Source organism: Lemur catta, chromosome 1 (assembly GCF_020740605.2).
Source record: "Lemur catta isolate mLemCat1 chromosome 1, mLemCat1.pri, whole genome shotgun sequence".
Classification (NCBI taxonomy): domain Eukaryota; kingdom Metazoa; phylum Chordata; class Mammalia; order Primates; family Lemuridae; genus Lemur; species Lemur catta.
In genome coordinates, this window is record NC_059128.1 from 243,111,137 (window position 1) to 243,136,397 (window position 25,261).

Sequence of the window (25,261 nt, forward strand, 5' to 3'; positions counted from 1 at the left end):
AATTTTTCATAGAATATAACCGTAGAGAGAAAAACTCTGACACAACACTGCAACCTGAATTCATTATATTTAACACGCATTTCCTGATATGTGAATACATCCTTTATGTAAATTCAAAAATCACAATACAGGTGGACAAAAATAAATATATAAAATGAGAACTGGCTAAATGTAGAAGATAAATTGGAGAAAATGATATAATTATTTTAGAAATTAATACTAAATTTTAAGATTCTTAAGGAATAAGAGCTTCTGCTGTTTATATAATGGCCATTGAAGAGCAAAAGTAAAACAAAGAGAATAAAAATAAACACAGAAAGGGATAAAGAAAATTAGAGTCAACATGATCAGTATGTAAGATAAGCAAGGGTAATAGATAACACATAAAATTAAAGTCCTAAGAAAGAAAAGAAATAATATTTAAAATTGTATTCTAAAAAAATCGGGGGAATAAAAGATCTGAATTTACCAAATGACACTTGTCATAACTCATCCAGAATAATGAACTCTAAGATATAACATAATAAAAATGTTATACTTTAAAAGAAAGAAAAATGATCTGCACCTACACATGGAAATACAACCTCACTTCCAAAGAAAGATAATCACATTGGCATCTGACTCTTCAACAGCAATATGCAAAGTAAAATAACTATGGATTAATATTTTCAATAAACTCAAACAAAATATATGTGCCAAGGATTTTATATCTAATTAAGCTACAGTTTTCAATTTATACATGTAGAAAGAATCAGAGAAATAGAAAATAACTATTAGAGCACCAAAGTAATAATTGCTGACAGAAAGATCAGCTGGTAGGCAAAACTTTAGAGAAATAGGGTATCTGTCTAGTTTCCAAGAATCTTCCTAATATGTTTATTAAATACTGGGATGCAGCTACCATTTTTCTACAAATTTTTGATCCTCCTACCTCCAGGTGATAGAGCAGAGTTTCCATCCTTTTGAATGTGACCTGGAATTAGTGACTTGTTTCTAATGAATGGAGTATGGAAAGAGAAATACAGTTAACTGTACAGTGAAGAAACCTAGCAGACTCCACCTTAACCAAGTGATCCAGGTTAACACCATGGATAATAAGCCAGGTAATATCATGTACCCCTTGACATGGTACAATGAGAAGGGCACTTCAATTCTGTGATATTCTGCCCCCAAATACCTAACACAAGTCTAACTATGAGCAAATATCACACAAACCAAAACTGAAGGACATTATACAAAATATCTTAACTGTTAATAGTACTCTTCAAAAGAATCAAGGGCATGAAGGACAAGGAAACTGTCACAAATTAGAGGAAACTAAGAACAATTTTGAGATAAGTGGGAAAAATTTTGATGTGAAGTGCATATTAGTTGATGTTAAATTTCTTGGGGGTAATGATAATATGACTATATAGAAAATATCTTCTTTTGAGATATGTTTTGAAGTACTTATGGATAAAGCATCATGATGTCATTGCCTATATATGTATTTTATATATATGCATATATGTATCATATCTACATATGTATATGTGTGTTGTATGTATGTATATACACATTTAGAGATAGTAAAAAGGAGTAGAATGTTGAGAATTATTTAATGGCTTAATCAATTTTTTAAATAGTTAAAACTGTGTGAGCATTAATCATATTATTGTATCAATCTTCTGTAAGTTTTAAATTTTTCAAAACAAATTTGAGCAAAAATCTCATTCATCCACATCTCTCTTGAATCTCTGCCCTAATTCTTTCCCACTTCAAAGCTTCTTCTCTTAGCTTCTTTATCTCCCTTTCATGTTATGTTACTTTATGCTATATATAGTATGACTTTGTGGTTATAAATATAGATTCTGAAATCAGATAGCTTGGGTTTGATTCCTGAGTTTCACCTTCTTATGTCTGTGGACAAATCATGAAATCTCTCTTTCCCCCATAAATTTTTAAATATAGAGATTAATGGAAATCAAAATATAGTACTGAAAGCGAAAGACTTAATAGATGTGCTTTCATATTGAAATGGATACTACCACATGGAAAAGTTATTTGTAAGCTACAAAAATGTTTGGGGATTAACTTATAATAGGATATAAAAGAAGAAGTATAAAAGAGAAGGCAGAGATATGAAGACATCAATATTTATTCAGTTTCAAATAAAACACCTTTCTCAAAGAAGCTTAAATAATTACAAGATCTATGGATAATACAAACAGGAGTGGTTTATTCCAGTGACTCTGGGTCTGTTTTCTGTGTGATTCCTTCAGCTATGTCCTCTTCTGTGTATTGGCTTCATCCCCAGGCTGGTTTCCCTCTTGACAGCAAAATGATGTAGGCCGTGCCATATTTCACATCCACAAACTGTGACATACACAGAGAGAGAAAGGCTGCAATTTTTGTGGATCTCTTGTAATGTAAAGGAACATATTTCTCAGAAACTTCCAGAAAAATCATCGCTTCTGTTTCTTTTTCCCCAAATAAATCACATACTCTTCCCTTGACAGACCTCTGGAATTTATCGCTGCTAAGAGTTGGGAGTGGATATTCTAGAGAAACATAAAGAAACTCATGGTACTATTAGAAAAGGGAAAAAAATTAATGAACACAAGTCTGATGACAAAAATATCAGCTAAACTAGAGGGTAGATCCGAGAGATACAACATCTATCTAATTCAGAGCTTCTTAAACTTTTTAGCCTCTGAATTCCCTTATATTCTGAAAATGTATTTAGAACCCTAAAGAGCTCTTTTGTTTATGTGGGTTATATCTATTCATAATTATCATGTTAGACATAAAAATGAGAAATTAAAAAAATGTTTAATTCATTTAAAAATAAAAATAATAAACCCACTATATAATAACTTGCATAATTATATTAAAGTATATTGTAAAAAATATTTACTGAGTTCCCAAATATGTCAGGCACTATTTGAATACTGATAATATAAAATTAGATATGGCATGGTTGATACAGAAATAAGGTAGGCCTTTATTTTATTATCCAACAGTTATAATTTACTATTTTTTCTTGTAAAATGTTACTCATATCTATTCATTTGTGTATTTTCTTAGGGTATTTTCCAGTTCCAGCTGTCATCACTTCATATATGATTTACTGGAGTTAGTCTCATTACTTTCAATCTCTTCCCAATCAATTGCCTGGTTAGTTTTCTAAAAGATACAATCATATTACTTTGCTGCCAAGAAGACACCAATGTCTCAAAATTCTAAATAAATTCAGATCTTTTTAGGGCAGCATATAAGGACCCCAGTAACCTAATCCACTTCCACCCTTGTTTTTTATATTCATTAAGAACTCTCCCCAACAGTTTTGCCACTTTCTTGACTCTGTCCCATTGTTCACCTCTCCTCACAGTCACTACCATGCTCATTTCCATAATCATTGACTCTAGCCATGCTCATGCCCATTTTTCCCCAGATATAAACATTTTTGCTATCTTATTAGCCACCATTTACTTTTGCTGCTTAATAATGCAATCTACCAGGCTACATGGATCTCCATTTTCTGAACTCCCAAGTATGTGCAGAAAAGGCATATGGATTCAAGATTTAGCTCCATCCAGGTGACCTGGATGAACTTGCGCAAGCTACTCCCTATTTCAAAATATGAGATTTCAACTAAGGAAATTCATGAATAATAATGCCTGTCTAATTGGTAGGTAATATTTATGAAAAGTCTGATGTACTGCCTAGCAGATAGTAGGTTCATAAATTATTTTTTCTTTCATATTTGTACTTTTACATAATGAATATATATTTTTGTTTAGGTATTAAGCATTTTCAGTATTTTCTGCCTCATTTATGCTTGAACAGGATTTCTATCTTTCTGTTAATGTTCTGAACACATCAATAATGTTCATGGGAATCAGTGCATGTTGGTGGTACTGGTAATAACAAACAAGACAAGGAATAATACCAGAGTGAAAAAAGTTTATGTAATCAATATATTCAGGAACTAAACTGTTTTATATGATGAACAAATAGGAAAACTACATGAAAACCTTCAAATCCATAGAGATTAAAGTATAGACTAAATTTCAATAACATATATAGATAAATGACCATTATATAGACACTCTATTTCAGAGAACTGGAGAGTAAAATTTACTCTCACTAAAAATGAGAATGTCATTGATTAGAACATACAAATTCTGCCTGAGTCCATATTCAAACAATTTAATCTCTTGAATGAATTCAAACAAAATTGAGAGTCAAATTCAAACATACAGTTTACTTCTCACAGACGCTGTTGCTTAAGAAGGAATTACCATTTTTGAACTTGGAATGTGACTGAGTTTTTTAAAATTATGCTGGAGATCCCAGAAGTTTGTCACCAATGGACGTTTCCTTTACATATTCTGACTTCTATTTCTAGTATTTGTTGCATTTATTGAAAATTATAACTATTTACATTGACAGAATTAGTTACTAGGGTAAAGCACTGTACTCTGAATCAATCTGTGACCTCAAATATAATTATTTAATTTACTACTAGTAGCTTAGATTTTAAAATCCATTTTAGCTAATTTTCAAATTTATATATTTGACTCACATACTATAATATTTAATTTTTTTTGATATTTTATACACAAAGTTTTCATTTTTTATCATCTCAGTATTCCTTGATTTTGAAAAAATTTTATCAAATCATAAATAGTTTTCCAAAGGGGATAATTTTTTCAGAATGTCACAAAATTTTTTTCTTCATAATTCTTTTCATAACATTTATTACTTCCTTATTTCTTAGACTATAAATAAAAGGATTCAATAAGGGAATTACTAAAGTATAAAAAACAGCAACAGGTATATTTTTATCCTCTTCTTTAACTGAACTTGGCTGAACGTACACAAAGAGAAGAGAACCATAGAATATTGACACAGAGAGAAAGTGGGATGCACAAGTAGATAAGGCTTTGCTTCTTCCTGCTGTGGATTTCATCGTGAATATTGTGAAAAGGATATAGAGATAAGAAATTAAGACTATGGTAATAGTGGAAATTTGAATTGACCCTGCAAAGATAAGTATCATCAATTCATTGATATAAGGGTCAACACAGGAGAGTCTGTACAATGGAAGAACATCACAGTAAAAGTGATTGATTTGATGAGACCCACAGAAAGTTAACCTAAACAGGAATCCTACATGAATCATGGAATGCAGGTGTCCAGCTACGTAGGCCCCTGTGGTCATCTGAATGCAGAGTTTCCTTGACATCTTGGTGTGGTACTGCAGTGGGCTGCATATGGCCACATAGCGGTCATAGGCCATTGCTGCCAGAAGAAAGCAGTCTGCAGTTTCGGCAAGGCACAGAAAGTAAAATTGTGCCATACATCCGTAGAGAGAAATGCTTCTGTCCTCAGAAAAGAAGTTCTCTAACATCTTGGGCGTAATGGCACAGGAGCAGCAGGAATCCATCAGAGCCAGGTTGCCCAGAAAGATGTACATTGGTGTGTGCAGACGATGTTCTGTGTAAATTAACACCACCAAACCAAGATTCCCCACCATGGTGATCACATAGATGGCAAAGAACACCACAGACAGAAGGGTCTTCAGCTCTGGGTGATCTGTAAATCCTGTGAGGATGAACTCAGTTGTCAAGGACTGGTTGTCCTCACTCATGTCTATCTTGTCTGCTGAGAAAGAAATTATGGAGGCATAAGATTCTAATGTAAAGTGTGTAATATTCCTTCACATTTTTTTTTTTATGACAAGGAGAGGAACTTTTTCTTCAAGTTTCCCTTACTGTCTCCGTAACACAGGCACACATAATTCTAGGGGAAAATTTGTTCCAGTATAGTGTCAGCCTCTGTGACTTCATGCTCTGACCATCAGCATTCACAGGATGTTTTGATGATCTCAGGAAGGATGCTTAAAGTGGTAAACGTTTGTCTTTATGATTTGTTGCAAGAAAAATGTACAAATCTAGGGTACTCATATTTTGTTCATTATTTCCAAATAATTTTAAAGTCAGTTTTATATTCAAGGCCTTTAAAATAAATTTCAAATCAATATTCAAATATATATGTGAACACATGTGTGTATACATACATACATATATATAAATATGGTAGCCATTTCTAGTGAGACCACAATTTATATATACCCCCCCAGTTTAGTGAATATTTTAAAAGGCCATGCTCTAGATATGTTACATTTATATCTTAGATATTTCACAAAGATCAGTAAGGAGTAAAAAGTGGACTTTTCATCTTAATGGAAATTGACTTAGAAAGCTAAGGAAATAAATTTGCATAGATTATCACCTCTCACATCCCTTTCCTCAGTGTCATACTCATTTTCTTGAACACTGGTGCTGTCCATGTCATTGTTGCCATTGATTTTTGCCCAGAGATCTAATTTTTTTCTCCTTTTTGTAAGGCATCATTTCCATATAATGCTAGTTAATAAAATTTTCACTAAATCCCCTAGACCACACTGATCTCTGAGCTGTGGAGCATGTCTAACATGCCCAACACAATTCAGAATTGCTCGTATATGATCTACATTGATTTTTCTCATATATGTCTACACAATTTCCTTATTGTATTAGAAGCGTTTTGCTAGCTCTGGCCTCTACTTCTGTGAAAGAAGCTGTAACACGCTGTGAGGAAAAGGCAGCCACAGCTCAATGACTGGGGATGGGTGACCTTGTTTTCAGTACCCACCAATGATCATTTATGTCCTCTTTGGCCTCTGCAAATTGAGACTATTAACTTTGAAGGAAATGATTAAAAAGTCATCATATGAAAAATTTAGGGTGTCCTTATTTAATTTGAATTGACTCCTACTATTTTTGTTTGCCCAGATGATTATATAAGATTTTCTGTACATTTGCAGTAGATTAAAAGCTAATAAATACAATCAACCTTGCCTTCATAATTTAGTTTTCTAACACTTAGAAAAAGAGAAAACTCTTTAAATCTCCTTACTATTTTTAAGAAAAAATTTTGTTTAAATGATTAGTTGACAATTCTAATCATATAAGTTCTATGGTCAAAATGGGTTTACTTTTACATAATCAAAACATCAAAAAAGGCAGTGGCTGAAAATTTTATTAATTTTTAAAATATAAACCACTTAATTGTTCAAGTATGTTAGAAATAACTTTCAATGTACATGGGTGAATTATTTAATAGAATAATTTTTGTGAACTTACCTGTATGCTTTGTAATTTTATCTCACAATCAGAAAAGGTCAGGGTGAATTTCAGTATTTTGTCTTATCTTAGTTTTCCACAGCCTTCAATTTTGAGAAGAGTTAATAACTAGGAATTGAAAATGTAAGAATAACAAAAAGCCCCATAATAAATCAGAGAAATAAATATTTATGTATGATAATATTAAAAGTAAGAGTAAATTAGAATACTTACTCTAACCTAATTTTTCCTGACAAGATCTTTGTGAGAGTTCGTTGTTTGCTATACCATGTTAGGACTCATAGAATTCCATAATATAAACTTTGGCCCCTAAAACAATTGGGATTATAAGAATGAAAACTAGAAGACTACTAATGGGTCAGTGTCAATAATTATGTTACTTACAGTACAAAGTTAAAGTTTTGCATCAAATCCTAAAGAGATTTTCCTGCATTAACGTCAATGTATTTCTCTGGAGAGACTCAGTCCCCAAAACATATAAACTCTGTGGCATTTATTAAAGATGCCCTGTGAGACAATGAGGTGAAAGCAAATGACCTTCACGAAAGTGATTCCTACATGACTGACCTCAGTTGATCTTGCTGATTCGTATGTAACTGACCTCACTTTTACAGTTATGTTTATTACTGTGTGCATAAATTATGAAATGAGAAAAAATGAGGCTCAGGCTGATTTGATCCTTTGGTGGAGGAAGGAGTATTAATATGGTTTATGAACATAATTACAATTTTAAGATGACTAAAAGAATTTGTACCCACATCTTACATAGTTTTCATTGGAAACATTGATATTATTATTTAGTCCCACATATGAATTACAGACATTGTTCTTCTGTTCACCCCAGATGCCCTTTACCTTTCTTACCTTCTCTTTTCTTCATACCACTGATCACTCTCAATATTTCTCAGTATATGCTTCCATATTTGATCACTTCCCATCACCACCATTAGCATGTAAGGTTAGAGGGATGGAATTTCTTTGTTATATTTATTCCTGTATTTTTAACACCTTGAATATTGTGCGGCACTTTGGAGTGTTCAATAAATGTTTGTTGAATGAATAAAAAATGATACCGCACTGCTCTGAAATTCATAATGGCCCCTCATTACTTTTCAAACTAAATCTACTATTCTTATTTGGTATTCCAGCTACTCCACCATCTCTCCACATCTTAGCCCCTTGCTTTCCAGGTTGCACTCTAGGGCACTTGGCCAAGTGCATGCCTTCACTGTTCCTCTGTACACTGTTCAGTTAATTTGTTCCTAATGTTTACTGCACAATACCGTAGACTTTATAAACACTATACACTTAGGTTACACTAAATTTATAAAAAATATTTTTTCTTCAAAATAAATTAATCTTAGCTTAGTACCACTTTTTTTTTTACAAACTTTTAATTTTTTTTTTTACTATTTTGACTCTTTTGTAATAACACTTAATTTAAAACACAAACACATTGTATAGCTGGACAAAAGTATTTTCTTTCTTTATATCATTATTCTATAAGCTTTTCTCTATTTTTAAAATATTTGTTCTATTTTACTTCTTAAACTTTTTTTTTTAAAGTAAGGTACAAACACACACATTAGCTTAGGCGTACACAGGATCAGGGTCATCAGTGTCACTGTCTTCCACCTCCACATTTTGTCCCACTGGAAGGTCTTCAGGGGCAATCACATGATAACATACCTGGAGTTGCCATCTCCTATGATAAGGGCTGTTTTAAGTTAACTTTTTGTTAGTACAAGTAGGAATACCCTCTAAAATAACAATAAAAAGTATAGTATAGTAAGAACATAAACGAGTAACATAGTCATTTATTATCATTATCGAGTATTATGTACTGTACATAATTGCATGTGCTATAATTTTCTAGGACTGGTAGCAGAGTAGGTTTGTTTATACCAGCATCACCACAAGGATATGAGCAATGCATTGTACTATGAAATTATGAAGGCTATGACATCATTTGGTGGTGCAAATTTTAAGCTCCATTATGATCTTATAAGACCAGGGTGGTATATGGCCAGAACAGTGTTATGCTTATAATATTTGAATGTTAGCTTAGCACATTGACACACTAATTCAAAGACTTGTTTAAATGTATTTGCAAACATTTTTGGATGTCTCACACAGTTGGAAAAGATCCTACACACAGATACATCTGCCCAATTAGGAGAAGAATGACAGTTTTGAGTGGGTTCCAGGTAGGATACAGCTTTTTAGCAGCTCTATGCTGTGGTATAAGCAGTTCTGGCATATAGGCCCTATGACTTGGCAGACCTATGGTGTTAGAGATATCAGAGGTGGGAAGAGATGTGGAGCTAATGGAAAGTTTATGGGATACTCCAATAGGAAAATCCTAACATGGACACTTACAGTTTTGGATCAAGACTTTGCTCTCTACAGTAGAGAATTATAAAATATTCAAGGAAAACAAGAAACAGAAAACAAAAAGCAATGATCCTTTCTAGAGGCAGAGCTTCTGACTCTGGGACATGAAGTGATCATGGGAAAAGACCTGCCCTTCATAACCTGGAATTTTTCAGACTAAATATAAAGATGGGTGGGCCCAGGAGAAATCCATTAAAAGATGAGAGAGACACATCCAAGGATCAATCATTAGCAGGGCACAGGATACCATAGCTGCATAAGCAGGTGACCCCAAACTCCATGTCATCCACCACCATTGCACTGACATCTCTCCCTCAGCTCACATATCTGGCTTCAAAAGGCCAAATTTGGTTCCTGAATAGTCAGCTTGGAATGTTGGTGCAAGCCAAAATGTATTGTTTCTTAACTATAGCTCCACCGAGTTTGACCTTGAAAGTCATCCATGAGGAGAAATCCTCCCTTTGGGCAGTGAATTGATTATCTGTTTCCACTGTACGGAAGGAAAAGTCTAAGGTAAGCACATATAGATTTAGTGTAGAGGTGAATAGCTTGAATATTGTCAATGGCCTGGAGTGGACCAGAACTGAGGAAGGGCCATATGGATGAGTGCACTGCAGTGAGTGCTAAATGTGGAGATCTTCATATTACATGTAAATTCCCAACAGAGAGTACCATGGAAGAACCAGTAAGCAGCAAAGTAAACAGAATCTCAGTCTGATCACAATCAATTGAGATGATCCAACTTTGTTCTTCTACAGCCCTAGTGCTGGAAGAGAGGCCATATAAGCAAAGTGACTATAGTGTTTGGATGGAGGCATACACATGCCTAACAACATGGGCTCCAACTTTTCAAGACTGATAAAACAGTTGTTCCTGTCAGGTGTCAAAATTGTCAATAGCAGAACCCTAATATGGCAATATCCCTCAAGCTGATTGGCTGGCAGCAAGTTGACTGCTGTAAATCCCTTTTATTTTGAAGGAAGTGGAAAGTTATCTTGAGTGGAATTAACAAAATCCAGGCATTGGACACTTTTTTTTTCTGCAAGATCTGAAGAATCATCCCATCTGAGGCTTACAGAGTGATGTATAAGATTGCATTTGACCAAGAAACTTTGATTACAGCAATGAAAGTGTGGTTCTGGGCAATGATGGGTACACTCTTTCTTTCTTTTGTTTTTCAATTTGAATGGATATAGAGAATACAAATGGTTTTTGTTACATGGATGAATTGTATAGTGGTGAAATCTAGGCTTTTAGAAATCTAGGCTTCTACCCATCACCTAGGTAGTCTACATTGTACCTAATAGATAATTTTTTGTCCCTTACCCCTTTCCCACCTCCTCCTTTCTGAGTCCAATATCCATTATGCCACTTTGTATGACCATGTATATCCTTAGCCTAGCTCCCACTTATAAATGAGAAAGTGCAGTATTTATCCTTCCATTCTTGAGATGCATCACTTAGAATACTGATCTCCAGTTCTATCCAAGTGGTTACAAAAGACATCATGTAATTCTGCTTCATAGCTGAGTAGTATTCCATGATATAAATATTACGCATTTTCTTTATCCACTCATCAGTTGATGGGCACTTAGGTTGGTTCCATATCTTTGCAATTGTGAATTGTGGTGCAGTAAACATTTGGGTGCAGGTGTCTTTTTTTTTTTTAACAAAAGACTTATTTTCCTTTGGGAAGATACCCAGTAGTGGGATTACTAGATCAAATGGTAAGTCTACTTTTAGTTCTTTGAGGAATCTGCATACAGCTTTCCATTGCGGTTGCATAACTTTACATTCCCATCAACAGTTTATAAGTGTTCTTTTTTCACCACAACCATATCAACATCTATTGGTTTTTGACTTTTTAATAACATTGATTCTGACAGGGATAAGGTGATATCTCATTGTGATTTTAATTTCCATTTCCCAATAATTACTGATGTTGAGCATTTTTCATATGTTTGTGATATTGAGCATTTTCCATTGTTGTCTTCTTTTGAGAAGAGTCTGTTCATGTCTTTTGCCCACTTTTTGATGGTGTCATTTGTTTTTTTTTCCTGTGCTGATTTGTTTGAGTTCTTTGTAGATTCTGGATATTAGTCCTTTGTCAGATGAGAGAGAGAAAGGCTACCATTTTTGTGGATCTCTTATAATGTAAAGGAACATATTTCTCAGCAACTTCCAGAAAAATCATCACTTCTGTTTCTTTTGCTCCAAATAAATCACATACTCCTCTCTTGACAGACCACTGTAATTTATCGTTGCTAAGAGTTGGGAGTGGATGTTCTAGAGATACATAACAAAACTCATGGTACTATTAGAAAAGGGAAAAAAATTAATGAATACAAGTCTGATGACTAAAAATATCTATTAAAATAGAGTGTGGATCCAAGAGCTACAACATCCATCTAATTCAGAGCTTCTCAAATTTTTTAGTCTCTGAATTCCTTTATATTCTGAAAAAGTGTTTAGGACCCTGAAGAGCTTTTTTGTTTAAGTGAGTTATATCTATCAGTAATTACCATGTCAGAAATAAAAATGAGAAATTAAAAAATGTTTAATCATTCAAAAATAAAAATAATCAACCCATTATATAATAACTTGCATGATTATATTAAAATATACTGAAGAAAATATTTATCGAGTTCCCAAATGTTAGATACTATTGGAATAATGGTAATATAAAATCAGATATGGCATGATTGATACAGAAAGAAGGTAGGCCTTTATTTTATTATCCAACAGTTATAATTTACTATTGCTTTCTTTAAAATGTTACTCATATCTATTCACTCATCTATTTTCTTAGAGTATTCTCAGTTCTCTCTCTCATCACCTCATGTATGATTTATCAGTGTTAGTCTCATTACTTCCAATCTCTTTCCAATTAATTGCCTGGTTAGTTTTCTAAAAGATACAATCATATTACTTTGCTGCCAAGAAGACACCAATGTCTCAAAAGTCTAAATAAATTCAGATTTTTTTTAGGGCAGCATTTAAGGACCCCAGTAACCTAATCCACTTCCACCCTTGTTTTTTGTATTCACTAAGAACTCTCCCCAGCAGTGTTGCCACTTTCTTGACTCTGTCCCATTGTTCACCTCCCCCTCACACTCACTACCACGCTCATTTCCATAATCATTGACTCTAGTCACGCTCATTTCCATTTTTTTCCCCAAATATAAATGTTTTTGCTATCTTATTAGGCACAGTTTACTTTTGCTGCTTAATAATGTAATCTACCAGGCTATATGGATCTCCATTTTCTGAATTCCCAAGTATATGTAGAAAAGGCATATGGATTCAAGATTTAGCTCCATCCAGGAAACGGATGAACTTGGGCAAGCTACTCCCTATTTCAAAATATGAAATTTCTGCTAAGGAAATGCAAGAAAAATAATGCCTGACTAATTAGTAGGTAATATTTATGAAACATCTAATGTATTGCCTAGCAGGTAGTAGGTTCATAAATTACTTTTTCTTTCATATTTTTAAGTGATGAATATTTTTGTTTGGCCATTAAGGATTTTCACTACTTTCTGCCTCATTTATGCTTGAACAGCATTTCTATCTTTCTGTTAATGTTATGAACACATCAATAATATTTCTGGGAATCAGTACATGTACTGTTAATAGCAAATAAGACAAGTAATAATACCAGGGTAAAAAAAGTATATTTAATCAATATATTCAGGAGTTAAACTGTCTTATATGATGAACAAATAGGCAAATTATGTGAAAACCTTAAAATCCATAGAGATTTCAGTATAAACAGACTAAATTTCAAAAACCTATAGATAAATCACCATTATATAGACACTCTATTTCAAAGAACTGGAGAATAAAATTTACTTTCACTAAAAATGAAAACGTTCTTGATTAGAACATACAAATTCTGTATGAATTCATATTTAAACAATTTAATCTCTTGAATGAATTAAAACAAAATGAGAATCAAATTCAAACATACAGTTTACTTCTCACAGATGCTGTTGCTTAAGAAGGAATTACCATTTTTGAACTTGGAATGTGACTAAGTTTTTCAAAATTACACTTGAGGTCCCAAAAGTTTGTTATCAATTTTAAATGGAAGCTTCCTTTACATATACTGACTTCTATTTCTAGTATTTGTTGCATTTATTGAAAATTATAACTATTTACACTGACAGAATTAGTTACTAGCATAAGTCACTGCACTCTGAATCAATTTGTGATCTCAATATAATTATGTAGTTTACTACTAGTAGGTTAAAGTCCATTTTAGCTGACCAGTTTCCAAACTATGTATTTGACTTACATAACATCATGTTTGATTTTTTAATATTTATATACAAAGTTTTCATTTTCTACTCTTAGTATTCCTTGATTTTGAAAAAAGTTTCATTTAGTCAAAATCAGTTTTCCAAAGGGGATGATATTTTTCTCAGAATGTTACAAAACTTCTTTTCTTCATAATTCTTTTCATAACATTTATTACTTCCTTATTTCTTAGACTATAAATAAAAGGATTCAATAAGGGAATTACTAAAGTATAAAAAACAGCAATGGGTATGTTTTTATCCTCTCCTTTAACTGAACTTGGTAGAATGTACACGAAGAGAAGAGAACCATAGAATATTGACACAGAGAGAAAGTGGGATACACAAGTAGATAAGGCTTTGCTTCTTCCTGCTTTGGATTTCATCGTGAATATTGTATAAAGGATGCAGAGATAGGAGATTAAGACTATGGTAATAGTGGAAATTTGAACTGACCCTGCAAATATAAGTAATATCAATTCATTGATATAAGGGTCAACACAGGAGAGTCTGTACAATGGAAGAACATCACAGAAAAAGTGATTGATTTGATGAGACCCACAGAAAGTTAACCTAAACAGGAATCCTACATGAATCATGGAATGCAGGTGTCCAGCTACGTAGGCTCCTGTGGTCATCTGAATGCAGAGTTTCCTTGACATCTTGGTGTGGTACTGCAGTGGGCTGCATATGGCCACATAGCGGTCATAGGCCATTGCTGCCAGAAGAAAGCAGTCTGCAGATTCAGCAAGGCACAGAAAGTAAAATTGTGCCATACACTCATGTAAAGAAATGCTTCTGTCCTCAGAAAAGAAGTTCTCTAACATCCTGGGGGTAATGGCACAGGAGCAGCAGGAATCCATCAGAGCCAGGTTGCCCAGAAAGATGTACATTGGTGTGTGCAGACGATGTTCTGTGTAAATTAACACCACCAAACCAAGATTCCCCACCATGGTGATCACATAGATGGCAAAGAACACCATGAACAGAAGAGTTTTCAGCTCTGGGTGATCTGTAAATCCTGTGAGGATGAACTCAGTTGTCAAGGAGTGGTTGTTCCCATTCATGTGGACCTTGTCTGTTGAAAAAGGAATTATGGAGCTATGAGATTCTAATGTAGAGTGTGTAGTTCTTCCTTCACTTTTTTTATTTTTATGACAGTGAGAGGAACTTTTTCTTCAAGGTTCCCTTACTGTCTCTGAAACACAGGCACACATAATTCTTTGGAAACATTTGTTCCAGTATAGCGTCAGCCTCTGAGACCTCAAGCTCTGACCATCAGCATTCACAGAATGTTTTAATAATCTCAGGAAGGATGGTTAAAGTGGTAAAGGTTTATCTTTATGAATTTTTGCAAGAAAAATATACAAATCTAGGGTACTCATATTTTGTGCATTATTTCCAAAAAATTTTAGAGTCAGTTTTCTATTTAGGATCTTGAAAATAAATTTTAAATCAATACTCAAATATATATGAACATATATGTGAATGTATAGATACATACATACATAGTCTTTTCCACTGAGAACAGAGTTTATATATACCCCTCCGACTTTAGTGAATATTTTAAAAGACCATGCTGTAGATATGTTAAATTTATATCTTAGATATTTCACAAAAATCACTAAAAAGTAAGAAGTGAACTGTTCATCTTAAAAGAAATTGGCTTAGAAAGCTAAGGAAATACATTTGCATAGATTATCACATCTCTCGTCCCTTTTCCCAGTGTCATACTCATTTTTTTGAACACGGATGCTGTCCAGGCCATTATTGCCACTGATTTTTGCTCAGAGATCTAACTTCTTTCTGCCTTTTTATAAGGCATAGTTTACATATAATGCTAGTTAATAAAATTTTCACTAAATCCCCTAGACCACACTGATCTCTGAGCTGTGGAGCATGTCTTACATGCCCAACACAATTCAGAATTGCTTGTATATGATCTAAATTGCTTTTTTCATATATGTCTACACAATTTCCTTATTATATTAGAAGCATTTTGCTAGCTCTGGCCTCTACTTCTGTGAAAGAAGTTGTAACATGCTGTGAGGAAAAGGCAGCCTCAGCTCAATGACTGGGGATGGGTGACCTTGTTTTCAGTACCCACCAATGATCCTTTATGTCCTCTTTGGCCTGTGCAGATTGAGCCTGTTAACGTTGAAGGAAATGATTAAAAAGTCATCATATAAAAAATTTAGGGTGTCTTTATTTAATTTGAATTGACTCCTGCTATTTTTGTTTCCGCAGATGATTATATAAGACTTTCCATGGGTTTGCGGTAGACGAAAGGGTGATAAAGAAAAGCAACCTTGCCTTCATAATTTAGTCTTCTAACACTTAGAAAAAGAGAAAACTCCTTAAATCTCATTATAATGTTTAAGAAAAAATTTTGTTTTATTATAAATGATTAGCTGACGATTCTAATTATATAAGTTCTATGGCCAAAATGGGTTTATTTTTACAGAATCAAAACATCAAAAAAGACAGTTGCTGAAAATTTCATTTATTTATTAGTTTAAATATAAACCAGTTAATTAGTCAAGTATGTTAGAAATAACTTCCAATATAGATGGCTGAATTATTTAACAGAATAGTTTTGTGAACTTACCTGTATGCTTTGAAATTTTATCTCACAATCAGAAAAGCTCAAGGTGAATTTCAGTATTGTGTCTTATCTTGGTTTTTCACAGCCTCTGATATTAAGAAGAGTTAATAACTAGGAGTTTAAATGTAAAAACCATAATAAATGAGAGAAATAAATATTTAGGTATGATAATATTAAAATTAAGACTAAAATAGAATGCTTACCTAACCTAGTTTTTCCTGACAAGAACTTTGTGAGAGTTCATTGTTTGCTATACCATATTAGGACTCAGATAATTCCATAATATAAACTTTGATCTCTAAAACAATTGGGATTATAAGAATGAAAACTAGAAGACTACTAATAGGTCAGTGTCAATAATTATGTTCCTTACAAAGCAGTTAGTTTTGCATCAAATCCTAAAGAGATTTTCCTGCACTGACATCAGTGTGTTTCTCCAGAGAGACTCAGTCCCCCAAACATATAAGCCCTGTGGCATTTATTAAAGATGCCCTGTGAGACAATGAGGTGAAAGCAAATGACCTTCACGAAAGTGATTTGTGTTTAACTGACCTCAGTTGATCTTGCTGATTTGTATTTAACTGGCCTCATTTTTACAATTTATGTTTGCTATTCTATACATAAATTATGAAATGTGCAGAAAAGAGTCTCAGGCTGATTTGATCCCTTGATGGAGGAGGGGGTATTAATATGGTTTATGAAGATAATTAATATTTGAAGAAGACTAAAGAATTTGTATCCACATCTTACCTAATCTTCACTGGAAACTTTGGTATTATTATTTAGTCCCACATATGAATTAGAGACATTGTTCTTCTGTTCACTCCAGATTCCCTTTACCTTTCTTACCCATTTTTTTCTCCATACTAGTGATCATTCTTTTTTCTTTTCTTTTTTTAAGAGACAGAATCTCGCTCTGTTGCTCGGGCTAGAGTGCAGTGGCGTCAGCCTAACTCACAGCAACCTCAAACTCCTGGGCTCAAGGGATCCTTCTGCCTCAGGCTCCTGAGTAGCTGGGACTACAGGCATGTGCCACCATGCCCGGCTAATTTTTTCTATATATATTTTTAGTTGTCCAGATAATTTCTTTCTACTTTTTAGTAGATACGGGTCTCGCTCTTGCTCAGGCTGGTCTCAAACTCCTGACCTTGAGCTATTCTCCCACCTCGGCCTCCCAGAGTGCTAGTATTACAGGTGTGAGCCACCGCGCCCGGCCTAGTGATCACTTTTAACATACTATTAAATATACGTTTATTTCTTAGTATATGTGTCCATATTTGGTCACTCCCCATCACTATCATTAGCATGTAGGATTAGAGGGATGGAATTTCTTTGTTATATTCATTCCCGTAGTTTTAACACCTTGAATAGTGTCTGGCACTTTGTAGTGCTCAATAAATAGTTGTTGAATCAATAAAAAATGATACTACTCTGCTCTGGAATCCATAATGGCCCCTCATTACTTTTCAAACTAAATCTATTCTTATTTGGTATTCCAGCTTCTCCACCATCTCTCTACATCTGAGCCCCTTGCTTTCTACATTGCACTCTAGGGCACTTGGCCATGTGCATGCCTTCACTGTTCCTCTGTGCACTGTTCGGTTAATTTGTTCCTAATGTTTACTGTACAATACTGTAGACTTTATAAACACTGTACCCTTAGGTTACACTAAATTGATAAAAATTTTTTTTCTTCAAAATAAATTAACCTTAGCTTATTACCACTTTTTTCTTTATAAACTTTTTAAGTTTTTTTTTTTTATGGTTTTGACTCTTTTGTAATAACACCTAGTTTAAAACACAAACACATTGTACATCTGGATAAAAGTATTTTCTTTCTTTCTATAACTATTCTATAAGCTTTTTTCTATTTTTAAAGTATTATTTCTTTTTTACTTTTTAAACTTTTTTTTTTTTTAAACTAAGGTGCAAACACACACATTAGCCTAGGCCTACACAGGATCAGGATGATCAGTATCACTGTCTTCCAGCTCCATTATGATCTTATAGGACCAGGGTGGTATATGCAGTCCATCATTGACTAGAACAGTGTTATGCTTATAATATTTGAATCTTAGCACAGTGACACACTAATTCAAAGACTTATTTAAATGCATTTGCAAACATTTTTGGATATCTGACAGTTTGAAAAAATCCTGCACACAGATACATCTGTCTAAATGTCCCACGCTGATTCCCCATCAATTCACAATGCTGTTCTTGTGGGGGAGTGATCCACTCATGTGTAGCAGACCGAGGTCTATGCCTCCCTCTCTGGGAGCAGGAATCCAGGAAGTTACCTCCATGCCGCCATTTTTTCTCCCTCCTCTGTTTGAACATTTAAAGAACATAGGCAGGTATAAAATACAGAGGGAAAACTCCCTTTATGTCCCCACTTCCCCGTTTATCTCTGTAGAATTAATTGCTATTAGTGATTTACATTTCCAGATCTTTGACTATGCACATAAAATTACAGTTACACATCATATATTCATATATATCCTATATATACACATATAACTCTTTTAACCCAAATGAGATCATATGGTAAACTACTGTTCAGCACCTTGCTTTACTCACTTAACACTATATCAAATATATCTTTCCAAGGGATTTCATGTAGATCTTTTCCATTTAATTTTTCTCTTATTGTGGTAAGAACAGTTGACATGAGATCTATTTTCCTATCAGACTTTAAAGTATATAATATAGTATTGTTAACTATAAGAGTGTCAAAATATTTAGACAAATATGAGTAAGAGGGAAAAACGAATGTATAATTTATCTCCTGAGAAGAAAATTAGGTCAAATTCTAAAGTAAAAACTTGACCATCTTTTGGGGATTTCTGTTGGAAATATTTTGGTTTTTTGTTTGTTTTTTGTTTTTGATGAGAAGTATTTAATATTTAATAAAAAATCTAAAGAAACCCCCCCCAAAAAAAAGATCTCTAGAAATTAATCATGTAGCATAAATGGAGCATTTAGTTCCATTGCCCCCAGGCCCTAATGACCACATTCTGCTTTCTGATTTTACATATTTGACTATTTTCAATACCCCAAATAAGTGGAATAATGTATTACTTGTTCTTCTCTGACAGGTTTATTTCACTTAACATGGTGTCCTCAAGGTTCATCTATGCTGTCACATATGGCAGGATTTCCTTTTTTAAGGCTAAATAATATTCCATTGTATTAATATATATGTGTGTGGCAATTGGTATGTCATATACAGGAACTTTCTGTACTCTGTAACTTTCTATAAAACTAAAAATGTTCTAAAATTTTTAAGCAAAATTTTATTGTAAAAAAATTTTTTTAAAAAGCTTTAAGGTAAATCTCTTACTTCAGAATGATGCCAGATGGCAATCAAGGAAAAAAAAATTCACCATTTTTCCACCACCAAATGAAGGAATTTATCCTAACAAAGATTGCCTATTAATGTTAAAACCATTGATTAAAAATTATTAGAGAACAGGATATTCACACAGTATCAATGTATCATCTTGCAGATTAAATTTTAATTAAATTTAAGTAAACAAGTTATCTTTACCATGGGAAGACCTGATGTATTGCCTTCACAAAGTCATCCAAGTTAGCATTACCAGTAACAAGGCAAACTTGATGGTCTTGTTATGAAAAAGGAAGTCATAGTACATCTGTTAGTGCCAAAGTTGAATCTAATATGGGTAAAAGTCAGAAAAACACTGATTATGGGATACATAACAAGATATCTAACCTAAATACTTTAAAACTTAAATGTCATGAAAATGAAAATAATCTAAGGGGAATTTTTTTAGGGTGAAGGGTAATAAAATATAATAATATACATAGTATATATTATTATTACATATATTAATAATTATTATATATTAATAATATATTATAATTATATTATTATTGTAATACCTGAAAGTACATAGTGACCTTTAATGAAATCCTTGATGAAAAAATATATTGCTATAGAGAACAATTTTGAGACAATTGGGAAAAATTTTGATGTGAACTGCATATTAGTTGATGTTAAATTTCTTTGGGTTAATAATGATAATATGATTATATAGAAAATGTCTTTGTTCTTTTGAGATATGTTTTGAAGTATAATACTTATTGATAAAGTGTCATGATGTCATTTCCTATATATGTATTATATCAATGTATGTATGTGTGTGTTGTATGTATGTATATACACATTTAGAGATAGTCAAAAGTAATAGAATATTAAGAATTGTTTAATGGCTTAGTTAATTTTTTAAATAGTTAAAAATATATATGAGCATTAATCATATAATTCTATAAATCTTTTGTAAGTTTTAAATTTTTCGAAACAAATTTGAATGAAAATCTCATTCATCCACATCTCAGATTGAGTCTGTGTCCTAATTCTTTCCTCCTTCAAAGATTTTTCTCTTAACTTACCTTCTTAAATATTTCCTTTTCATGCTACATTGCTTTATGCTATATGTAGTATGACTTAGTGGTTACGAATATAGATTCTGGAACCAGATAGCCTGAGTTTGATTCCTGAGTTCCACCTTCATATGTTTGTGGACAAATTATGAAATCTTTATGCTCCTAAATTAAAAAAAAAATAGGGATTATTGGAAATTAAAATATAGTAATGAAAGTAAAAGATTTAATAGATGTGCTTTAATATTGAAATGGATACCACTAAATGGAAAAGTTATTTTCAAGCTAAAAGAATGTCTGAGGATTAATTTAAAACAGGATAGAAAAGAAGAAATATAAAAGAGAAGGCAGAGACATGAAGGTATCAATATTTATTCAGTTTCAAATAAAACACCTTTCTCAAACAAGCTTAAATAATTATAAGATCTATGGATTATACAAACAGGAGTGGTTTATTCCAGTGACTCTGGGTCTGTTTTCTGTGTGATTCCCTCAGCTATGTCTTCTTTTGTGTGTTGGCTTCATCCCCAGGTTAGTTTCCCTCTTGACAGCAAAATGATGTAGGCCGTGCCATATTTCACATCCACACACCATGACATACAGAGAGAGAAAGGCTGCCATTTTTATGGCTCTCTTGTAATGTAAAGGAACATATTTCTCAGAAACTTCCAGAAAAATCATCGCTTCTGTTTCTTTTGCCCCAAATAAATCATATACTCTTCCCTTGACAGAGCTCTGGAATTTATTGTTGCTAAGAGTTGGGAGTGGATGTTCTAGAGATACATAACAAAACTCATGGTACTATTAGAAAAGGGAAAAAAATTAATGAATACAAGTCTGATGACTAAAAATATCTATTAAAATAGAGTGTGGATCCAAGAGATACAACATCCATCTCATTCAGAGCTCCTCAAACTTTTTAGTCTCTGAACTTCTTTATATTCTGAAAAAGTGTTTAGGACCCTGAAGAGCTTTTTTGTTAAGTGGATTATATCTATCAGTAATTACCACATTAAAAATGAGAAATTTAAAAAATGTTTAATTCATACAAAAATAAAAACAATAATCCCATTACATAATAACTTGCATAATTATATTAAAGTATATTGAAAAAATGTTTACTGAATTCCCAGATATATCAGGTACTATTTGAATACTGGTAATATAAAATCGATATGGCATGTTTGATACAGAAATAAGATAGACCTTTGTTTTATTATCCAACAGTTATAATTTACTATTTTTTTCTGTAAAATGTTACTCATATCTAGTCATTTGTCTATTTTCTTGGGGTATTCTCCAGTTCCAGCTCTCATCACTTCATATATGATTTATTGGAGTTAGTCTTATTACTTCTAATCTCTTTCCAATCAATTGCCTGGTCAGTTTTCTAAAAGATACAATCATATTACTTTGCTATCAAGAAGACACCAATGTCTCACACCTTTAAATAAGTTCAGATTTTTTAGGGGGGTGTTTAAGGTCCACAGTAACCTGATCCACTTCCACCCTTGCTACCCACACTCACCAAGAACTGTCCCCTACAGTTTTGTCATACTGTTGACCTGGATGAACTTGGGCAAGCTATTCCATATTTCAAAATATGAGATTTTACCTAAGGAAATGCATGAAAACTAATGCGTAACTCACTAGTAGGTAATATTTGTGAAAAATCTGGTGGAATGCCTGGCAGATGGTAGATTTATAAATTATTTTTTCTTTCATATTTGTACCTTTACAAATGAATATTTTTGAACAAATATTTTTATTTAGGTTTTAAGGATTTTCACTATTTTCTGCTTCATTTATGTTTGAACAGTATTTCTATCTTTCTGTTAACATTATGAACACATCAATAATATTTGTGGGAACCAGTGCATGTTGGTGGTACTCCTAATAACAAACAAGGAATAATATGTTGACAGAAAGGTTATTTAATCAATATATTCAGAAATTGAACTGTCATATATGATGAGCAAATAGGAAAACTAAATGAAACTATTCAAATCCATAGGGATTTCAGTATAAATAGACTAAATTTCAACAACATTTACCTAAACCACCATTTTATGGATACCATTTATTTCCAAGAAATGGAGAGTAAAATTTACTATCACTAAAGACGAAAACATTCTTGATTAGAACATACAAATTCTGCATGAATCTATATTCAAACAATTTAATGTCTTGAATGAATTCAAAGAAAGTTGAGAATCAAGTTCAAATATACAGTTTACTTCTCACAGATGCTGTTGCCTAAGAAGGAATTAACATTTTAAAACATGTAATGTGACTGAGTTTGCAAGATTACACTTTCAGATTCCAGAAATATGTCACCAATTTTAAATGGAAACTTCTTTTATATATACTGACTTCTAGTGCTAGTATCTGCTGAATTTATTGAAAATTATAACTACTTACACTGACACAATTAGTTACTAGGGTAAGAAATTTCACTCTGAATCAATTTGTGACCTCAAATGTAATTATTAGTTCACTCCTAGTAGCTTAGGTTTTTTAAAGCACATTGTAGTAGACTAATTTCAAAACTTATGTATTTGACTTACATACCATTATGCTTGATATCTTACTATTTTATATGCAACATTTTCATTTTCTACTATGTCAGTAATCCTTGATTTTGAAAAAAGTTTTATCAAATTATAATCAATTTTCAAAAGGGGATGATACCTGTTTCAGAACGTTGCAAAACTTTTTTTCTTCATAATTCTTTTCACAACATTTATTACTTCCTTATTTCTTAGACTATAAATAAATGGATTCAATAAAGGTATTACTAAAGTATAAAAAATAGCAACAGGTATGTCTTTATCCCCTTCTTTAAGTGAATTTGGTCTAATGTACATGAAGAGAAGAGAACCATAGAATATTGAAACAGAGAGAAAGTGGGATGCACAAGTAGATAAGGCTTTGCTTCTTCCTGCTGTGAATTTCATCGTGAATATTGTGAAAAGGATGCAGAGATAAGAGATTAACACTACGGTAATAGTGGAAATTTGAACTGACCCTGAAAAGATAAGTATCATTAATTCATTGATATAAGGGTCAACACAGGAGAGTCTGTACAATGGAAGAACATCACAGAAAAAGTGATTGATTTGATGAGACCCACAGAAAGTTAACCTAAACAGGAATCCTACATGAATCATGGAATGCAGGTGTCCAGCTACGTAGGCTCCTGTGGTCATCTGAATGCAGAGTTTCCTTGACATCTTGGTGTGGTACTGCAGTGGGCTGCATATGGCCACATAGCGGTCATAGGCCATTGCTGCCAGAAGAAAGCAGTCTGCAGATTCAGCAAGGCACAGAAAGTAAAATTGTGCCATACATCCGTAGAGAAAAATGCTTCTGTCCTCAGAAAAGAAGTTCTCTAACATTTTGGGGGTAATGGCACAGGAGCAGCAGGAATCCATCAGAGCCAGGTTGCCCAGAAACATGTACATTGGTGTGTGTAGACGATGTTCTGTATAAATTAACACCACCAAACCAAGATTCCCCACCATGGTGATCACATAGATGGCAAAGAATATCACAAACAGAAGAGTTTTCAGCTCTGGGTGATCTGTAAATCCTGTGAGGATGAACTCATTTAGCAAGGAGTGGTTGTTCCCATTCATGTTGATATTGTCTGCTGAGAAAGGAATTATGAGATATAAGATTCTAATGTAGAGTATATAATTTTTCCTTCCCTTCACTTTCTTTCTTTTTATAACAGGGAGAAGAGCTTCTTCTTCAAGTTTCCCTTACTGTTTCTGAAACACAGGCACACATAATTCTAGGGGAAGTTTGTTCCAGTATAGTGGCAGCCTCTGTGACCTCAAGCTGTGACTATCAGCATTTACAAAAATATTTTGATAATTCCAGGGAGGATGCTTAGAGTGGAAAGGGTTTGCCTTTATAAATTTTTGCAAGAAAAATGTACCAATCTAGTATATCCATATTTTGTTCATTATTTCCAAATAATTTTAGAGTCAGTTTTACATTGTGGATCTTAAAATAAATTTTAAATCAATATTCAAATATGTAAATGAATATATATATGTGTGTGTGTGTTATATAATCTCAGTCTTTTCCACTGAGAACACAGGTTATATATACCCTCTCAGTGGAGTGAATATTTTAAAAGAAAATGCTGTGTTAAATTTATATCTTAGATATTTCACAAAGATTGTTAAGGATTAAGGAGTGGACTACTCATCTTATAGGAAATCACCATAGAAAGTTAAAGAAATAAATTTGCGTAGATTATCACCTCTCTCATCCCTTTTCCCAGTGTCATACTCATTTTCTTAAACACTGACTCTATTCATGCTATTATTGCCACTTTTTGCGCACAGATCTAATTCCTATCCTCTTTTTTGTAA

The 25,261-nt window shown here is 33.0% G+C and overlaps 3 protein-coding genes across 3 annotated transcripts; all 3 read right to left on the reverse strand.

Moving 5' to 3' along the window:
• Positions 1–4,702: 4,702 nt before the first annotated feature.
• On the reverse strand, positions 4,703–5,635 carry LOC123642287 (olfactory receptor 5K3-like). Its single transcript, XM_045557267.1, has one exon. It carries the CDS (start codon positions 5,633–5,635, stop codon positions 4,703–4,705), a length of 933 nt encoding a protein of 310 aa, XP_045413223.1.
• Positions 5,636–13,989: 8,354 nt separating this feature from the next.
• LOC123642294 (olfactory receptor 5K3-like) lies at positions 13,990–14,931 on the reverse strand. The gene has a single exon (XM_045557279.1). The coding sequence runs from the start codon at positions 14,929–14,931 to the stop codon at positions 13,990–13,992; it is 942 nt and encodes a 313-aa protein (XP_045413235.1).
• Positions 14,932–23,572: 8,641 nt separating this feature from the next.
• On the reverse strand, positions 23,573–24,514 carry LOC123642302 (olfactory receptor 5K1-like). Its single transcript, XM_045557291.1, has one exon. It carries the CDS (start codon positions 24,512–24,514, stop codon positions 23,573–23,575), a length of 942 nt encoding a protein of 313 aa, XP_045413247.1.
• Positions 24,515–25,261: the final 747 nt, after the last annotated feature.